The sequence below is a fragment of the Malus domestica genome, chromosome 11, assembly GCF_042453785.1.
Source record: "Malus domestica chromosome 11, GDT2T_hap1".
Taxonomy (NCBI): Eukaryota; Viridiplantae; Streptophyta; class Magnoliopsida; order Rosales; family Rosaceae; genus Malus; species Malus domestica.
Genome location: NC_091671.1, coordinates 28168521 through 28175874, shown reverse-complemented (window position 1 = coordinate 28175874; position 7354 = coordinate 28168521). Strand labels below are relative to the sequence as shown.

Sequence of the window (7354 nt, the reverse complement as noted above, 5' to 3'; positions counted from 1 at the left end):
CGAAGTCCAGTGGCAAGCCAAGCCCCGCACAAGTTTTTCTCTCTTACTACAACTACCTTGTTCTCTTGCCAGTATTTTTAAGTGTTTTTATCCCAACTTTTACACGTGGCAAAAATCCTATCAACTTCCTTGGATTCATTAAATTGACCACACCTCCCTTAGTCATAGGCTCACTTGCAATAAACTTTGTGGCTCATCCTAAGATATTTAATAGAAGTTGATAATGCTGGAAAATGCTGGTAAATTTAAACCAGGCATTCTAGATTTCATTGCAAGCACAAAGTTTGACAGTAACTCTGAGATTAACAATTACTTGAATAATGTACTTAATCATAACACATTTGTAACAGAAAATATAGCATATAAAAATACACTTGCAAGCTGCAACTTGATCATCCGATTCTGATGGTTCAGCACTAGCGCAAGTATGGTCATACTCACCAATTATTTTCGACATTATAAAAACAGTTACCCAGTTGAGTAGTGCACAATGAAGATTTGGACTGTTAATTGTCATTCAAACTATTCGTAACTAGAATTTGACCTCATTGTGTACTCTGCCACGAGCTGAGCGAAGGACGATGATTTGTTTTCTAGCAATCTTGCTGGAGAATCATATTCCTCAATAAGCCCTGCAACACGATAAAAAATACGTTAAAGTAAAAACTAAGGGGATCATTAGGAACGTTGGATGGATTCATATGGCAATACTAACCGTGACTTAGAAGCAGAACCATGTCACTGTCAAGAACAGAAGTTATACGATGCGCAATAGTAATGACTGTGCAGTCAGTAAAGTGTTGTCGAAGGGTCTGCTGGATCAGATTATCTGTAGCTGTATCAACCGATGCAGTAGCTTCATCAAGCACCAAAACCTTACTTTTCTTCAGGAGCACACGGCCAAGGCAGACCAGCTGTCTCTGACCCATACTCCAGTTCTCTCCATTCTCGTTAACTGCAGCAATTCTCGAACATAAGCACAGATAATCACCAAGACATAGAAGGAATTGAGAGCATCTGTATAGCCTCTATGTTAGAACAAACCTGTGGAATCCAGCTTTCCTTCCTTTTTCCTAACTTCATCTCCAAGTTGGCACTTTTCGAGGGCCTAAAACAAATAAAAGACATGTTAACGAGTGACGCCAATTTAGAACTGAAATATCAGATACTGAAGAACATTTAGTGGGAACAAAATTCTTATCATCAATGTAAAATCTACCCACCTCCCAAATTTGTTCGTCTGTGTACTCTTCAAGTGGGTCCAGATTGCTTCTTACAGTCCCTTCAAACATGGTTGGGTCCTGAGGGATAATACTCAGCCTAGATCTCAAATCATGCAGTCCAATTGAAGAGATATCAATACCATCTATCAAAATCTGGCCGGCACAAGGATCCACAATTCGGAAAAGGGTCTGTATGAGAGTTGATTTGCCACTGCCAGTTCTCCCCACAATCCCACTTTTCAGTCCCCCAGGAAAGGTACATGTGAGACCTCGCAACACAAGTGGCATGTGTGGAGCATAGCGGACCTACATAAACATGAAATAACAGTCATAAACATGACTGATCCTACATCGTATGAAGAAATAAACCAGAACAGAAAGTACCTGAAGATCACGTATATCAACTTCTCCATGTGATGGCCAAGAACGATCCGGCTGATTGGATTCTATTACAAGAGGAGGCTCACTGGGAATATTAGTGTACTGTAGTAATCTCTCCACTGATATTATTCTGTTCTCCACATTGCAAAGATTCCATATGCACCAAGCTTGTAACATGTTTAGATTAAGTCCATATGTGACAGCCAATCCCGCAATGCCTTTAGGGTAAAACATCCAAAACAGATAAGAATAAAGAGAATTCATAGATTTGCTTAACAATTATTTCAAGAATAATCAGTAAAACAAAAGACGAATATCACTTGCCTGGATCAATCACCCCCGCTGGAATAGAAATCAAGAAAATCAAGGAAAATCCAAATGTGATAGATGACAACATATCCAATCGAAAACATAGCCATTCCATTGCAGCTGCGGTATGGAACTTAGGCTGACCAAAACTATCGTTTAATTTCATGTTTGTATCCCGGAATCTTGATTCCTGGTCAAAGCTTCTAATAGTCGTTGACCCTGAAATTGTTTCGGCAAAATGTTGTATCACTGGAGCTTTGCATACTCCAACCAATCGTGCTAGTTCTCTTGCTGCAGGAATGTAGTATTGCTGCATCAATATAAATTCGTGAGCATTTTTTTAACATGATTCTTGTATATTCCTGGCTGTAACAGGAGTAAAATTTTGAATAAAAAAGGAAGCCAAGTTCGGGCATGTATAGGCATGAAGAAAGAGCATCAATAGAGCATGAACAATGAAGAATTAAAACTGAAGGATTTTCCACAGTTGAATTCATGTGATAAGTTGATGTATCAGTACAACGTATAAGATAGAAGCATTCGAACAAAGTGAGAAAAATTACCTGATACCAGATACAGATTGCAACCACGGGGATAAAAATGATGAAAACCTGCCATGCAACCAGTGACATCACTACAATAATTCCCAAAAGCTGGATCATTGAGTTCGCAAGGCCCCCAAGTTGATTCGGCATGTTCATGTCCACTACATTTTGGTCAGTAGAAGCCTGCAAGAAATTATGTAGCAACATTTATTCAACTACTGATTTTAGAAATATATTTTGCTTTGAACCACCCAATCAGGCATGATATTACAAATATATTTCGCTTACTCTGTTTAGGATTCGTCCACTTGGAGTCGAATCAAAGAAAGACATTGGAGCACGGAAAATGCAATGGTGCATTTTACTAAAGAGTATAGTTGCTGTCTTGTACCCAGCTGTTGCAAGAAACATGGATCTGAAAAGAATACATAAAGAACTTCCAGTAGCCAAAGCAACGTACACAACTATCAGTGTAGAGCTTGTAACAGCAGGTTTTGCATCCTCAGACACGGGAGTTGCCCAAGCCATCCAGTAATTGCTTCCAATTTGAAGGATCTGAAACAGAATTTGTCCAAGCAATACAAAAGGCACAAGAGCTCCTCCGTACGCTGTGGTGATATACTTCCAGTAGACTAAAAACCCAACTCTACCCTTCTCTCTCTCTTCTTCTTGAACAATCTGCCCTTTTGGCTCACCTAAATCATCTGTTTTACTATTTTGAACATCACTGCTTTCTTCTTTTTGGACAACCCTATTAGTACTAGCAGAATTTCCTTCTTTGCTCACACTTATTTTTTCAGCAGGCCCCTCCTCTACAGAATTAAGCGTGGACAAAGCTTCCTCATGCGCTCCCACAAGTTCCTCAAAATCAGTTCCGGAATTAAGAATATCATTGAACTTTCCAGCTTGAGTAATCCTTCCGTCCTTCATGACCTGATGACAAGGAGTAACTTTGAGTGGACATATACAAAGTAGATAATATCACGTATTGTAAATTGGAATTTCATAAAAAAAAGCTGTGTGGATATTTTACCAATATAAGATCAGCAGCCGGCAAGAACTCCACTTGATGAGTGACATAAATTACTGTTTTCGAACTCAACAGGCCTAGTAAACATTCCTGTAGTGCAATTGTCAATTAAATAAATTAATAGTGAAGTGTAAAAAAAAAAAAAAAAGAATATTATTGATGCATATGTCAATAGTTCGATGATGCAAATGACTTTGAAGATTCAGTTTATTACGTATGGAATCACACTAGAATAGAGAAATGAAATACCTTAAAAAGGTGGGATCCTGTATGAGCATCAACGGCACTAAAAGGATCATCAAACAGATAAATATCAGCATCTTGGTATACAGCACGTGCAATTTGTATTCTTTGCTTCTGCCCTCCACTTAAATTGATTCCCCTCTCCCCTATAACCGTCTGATCACCAAACGATAGAACTTCAAGGTCCTTCTTTAACGAACATGCTTCTAGAACCCTGTCATAACCTTCTCTGTCCATCTGTTTACCAAACAATATGTTTTCTTCTATCTTTCCACTCTGTATCCATGGTAACTGAGAAACATAGGCCTTGGTCCCACACAACTTAAGAGTCCCAGATATCTTCGGAACTTCTCCCAGAATGCAAGAAAGTAAGCTCGACTTGCCTGAGCCAACAGTACCACAAACAGCAACTCTCATACCACGGCTCACTTTGAAATTTATATCCTTCAATGTTGGATTAGGGGAAGATAAATCCCAAGAGAAATTCCCATCGACTATCTCAACTGCTGTATCAGAACTACCTCTTGGGATGTTCTCTATAACATCTGGCTGCAAGTCATCAAGACAAAGGAATGATGCAATTCTATCAAGAGATACCTTAGTTTGTGCTATCATCGAAATTGTGTCAGGAAGACTGTAAATAGGCTCTTGAAGAATTCTGAACGTTGCAAGTGCAGATAAGATCTTCCCAGATTCAAGTGGGATTCCCAAAAGCATGCAAGCAACAAAAGTGACCACAGACACAAATGTGGGGGCACCCCAGAAGACAAATGAGGTCATGGCCCAAGTGTAAACGAACTTTCGTAACCATCCTGCCTCTGACTTCCGGAGCTCATTAATTTTAGACAAAAACTTCATCTCCCATGCTTGAAGCTTGAGAATTCTCATGTTCCTCAAGATCTCAGATGTTGCCTTCATCCTTTTATCTTTTGACTTCATTAACTTCTCTTGAAACTTCTCCTGCAAGGACCCCAAAGGAACATTTGCCAACATAACAATTATCGTTGCAATCAATGTTGCGATAGCCGCAAGACCAAGATTTATGTACAAAATCACTAGGGCCAAGCCAACTTGTACAAGGATCATCCATGGTTCGTGCATATACCAAGTGAAGTCACTGATCCTCTCAGCATCGACAGTCATAAAATTGACAATCTCACCGCTTGTGTGGCCCTGCTTGGACTGGCATGACAAGGTCAAACCCTTGTTATAGATGGCTGTAACAAGTACTGCACGGATTCTTACTCCTACCTGTTGCGTCTTAAAGAACCAGTGCCTTTGAGTGAGGCATTCCACAAGCTTTGCAAACAAAAATGCAGAAACCAAAACATAGCCTTCATTTTTGAACTGCCGTCGCCCGTAGAGGTATTGAACTAGTGTGTCAATCAGATATGGACCGACATAAGACGCCAATGTGTAAAAAATCCCAAATGAAGCAGTCATGAGAATCTCTTTCCAGGCTGAGAAGATTAGTGCCTTCACCAGATGAAGTGTGGTAACTCTGCCGTTCCCACCACACCCCACATCGAGCTTACTTTTAAAACAAGGATAGGACCCAAATACACTGTCAACCTTATCTAGTTCAGGAACATCCTCAAGGTCCAACGCCTTTTTATTGCCAGCCGCAATTAGAGGACCCATCCAAGCAAAAGTAAGAATGCTGAAAATTCCAGCGTTCGAATAAGGGTTAACATTTGTTCCCCCTCTCGACTTATTTGACTCTCCATCATTACCTACACTAGTACTACGATTACCGTTTAAAAAGGGTTCTTCAAGAACAGAATCTCTGTCCTCTTTCTTCCCTAAAAACCCCACATACATGAAAAACAAACCCGAAACAACACAGACACCATCGAAAATCAAAGATTTAACAGGCAACGAAACACGATCCTTGTGAAGAACAATGTCAATGACAAGGGAATAGCAAGAAATAGAGAAATAGAAACCCCACCAAACTCTCAAAAAGTTTGGGAACTTAATGGATTCATCAGAATTGGAGAATTGGGTATGCAAATAAACACAAACTGCACCCCAAGAGAGTGTTCTAACAGCTAAATCCAAAAGGGTCACTACTTTTTCATCAGACCAACCATTTTTGTACCAACAAAAGTAGTTCAATAAACAAAAAACCAGACTAAACCCAGAAACACAGAAAGCACAAAGTAAAGCCTGTTTGTAGTACGAATTTCGGCTATTCGAAATCCTCTGTTTCGGAGACTCTCCTCCTCCTCCATCACCCCCCTTGAATTTCCTCCACAACCAAGAGAAGAACAACACAAATACCAACACTATATGTAATGAACCAGAAAACCCATGTATAAAAACCGGTTTGAGCAGAAAATGGGTACCTGGATGCATCGGTGATGAGTAGTGTGAGAAGAAGGTTGAGAGAGTACCGTGGTTTGATGAACCAAAAAACTCCATGATTTCTGGAGCTTTTTGCTCGGGGGTTCTGAAATTCTGGGAAAAGGGGTTTGAGTTTTGTTATTGGAGGAAGATTTTTGTGTGTTGTTATATATTTTGGGGGGGGGGGGGGGGGGGAGTGGAAGTACGAGAGTGCAGAGAGAGAAAGAGGGGATGAAATGTCAAAGTGGAATTTTCCTGGAGAGGAGGCTAACGTAGTGCCCAAGACTCACACGACGGAGATCGCTTAGACATAGACGGTAAGTGAAGCTAACAACTGTAGGTTCGAGGAAAAAAACAATAATTTGAAGTTGTCACATAAATTGATGTTAAATTATAATAAATTTTTTTATAAAGAGTCATACTTTGAAAGAGTTTCAGTAGCATTCCTCAACCTTCAATTAACATCATTGCCGTTGCACTATGATGTGTCTTAAGCATCAAATCTTGGGTTTGAAGTGGCAAGTTCGAAGTGGTTTGATTGGCTATAAAAAACAAACATGATGATAAGATTATGGTAGGATTATCTCTTATCTAATCACCCTTAACTCAGTTCATTACTTATTCTATTTACCAAATGAGGCCTTAGACTTTTGCGGTTTGTTTAATTTCAAATTCACAGAAAATTACCACGTATTACGATTTAATGATATTCCTCTTTATTAGTAAGTTAGAGGTCTTAGATTCAATACTCGCTAAAGGCGAATTTGAACTATTTTATTGCTAGTCTATTGTAAAACTAAGTCCATCTCTATCTACTTTGTCTATATAATATCATTAGTTCAGAAAGAAAAAAATCACTTAATTTCAAGCACATGTTTTGACTAAGCATGTCAAGTGGGACACCCTGATTCCAATTTCCATGTCGCATGTTGGATTTTGATGTTTTTTTGAATTTCGATGCTTTTGAAGTGGTGCACCCTTCTTTTTCCAACAGGATCATCTCCGAATCATTTTGGTGAAAATCATAAAGATTCGTGAATTGTGTTCATTCATCATATATCGTGTCATCAATTTTGTTCAGTATTATTTATGTTTAATTTTAAATAAAAAAATTTAAAATAATTTCTAATTATACGATGTACAATGAACGAACACGATTAACAAATCCCAGGGATCCTCACAGAGAGAATCTGACGAAGATCCGGATTCCTTCTTTTTGGACGAAGTGGTAATGCCTTTTAACTTTTAAGTTTTGCATTTTATCATGAGTAAATTGT

At 39.0% G+C, this 7354-nt stretch overlaps 1 protein-coding gene across 1 annotated transcript; it reads right to left on the bottom strand.

The window, feature by feature from the left end:
- Positions 1-224: 224 nt before the first annotated feature.
- Positions 225-6379, bottom strand: LOC103403912 (ABC transporter C family member 3-like). Its single transcript, XM_029088847.2, has 10 exons — positions 3738-6379; positions 3492-3578; positions 2747-3391; positions 2477-2641; positions 1929-2223; positions 1608-1822; positions 1224-1529; positions 1045-1108; positions 716-955; positions 225-632 (listed from the first exon to the last, which is right to left on the bottom strand). Exons 1-10 carry the CDS (start codon positions 6153-6155, stop codon positions 523-525), a joined length of 4545 nt encoding a protein of 1514 aa, XP_028944680.1. The 5' UTR covers positions 6156-6379; the 3' UTR covers positions 225-522.
- Between the last annotated feature and the right edge of the window lie 975 nt (positions 6380-7354).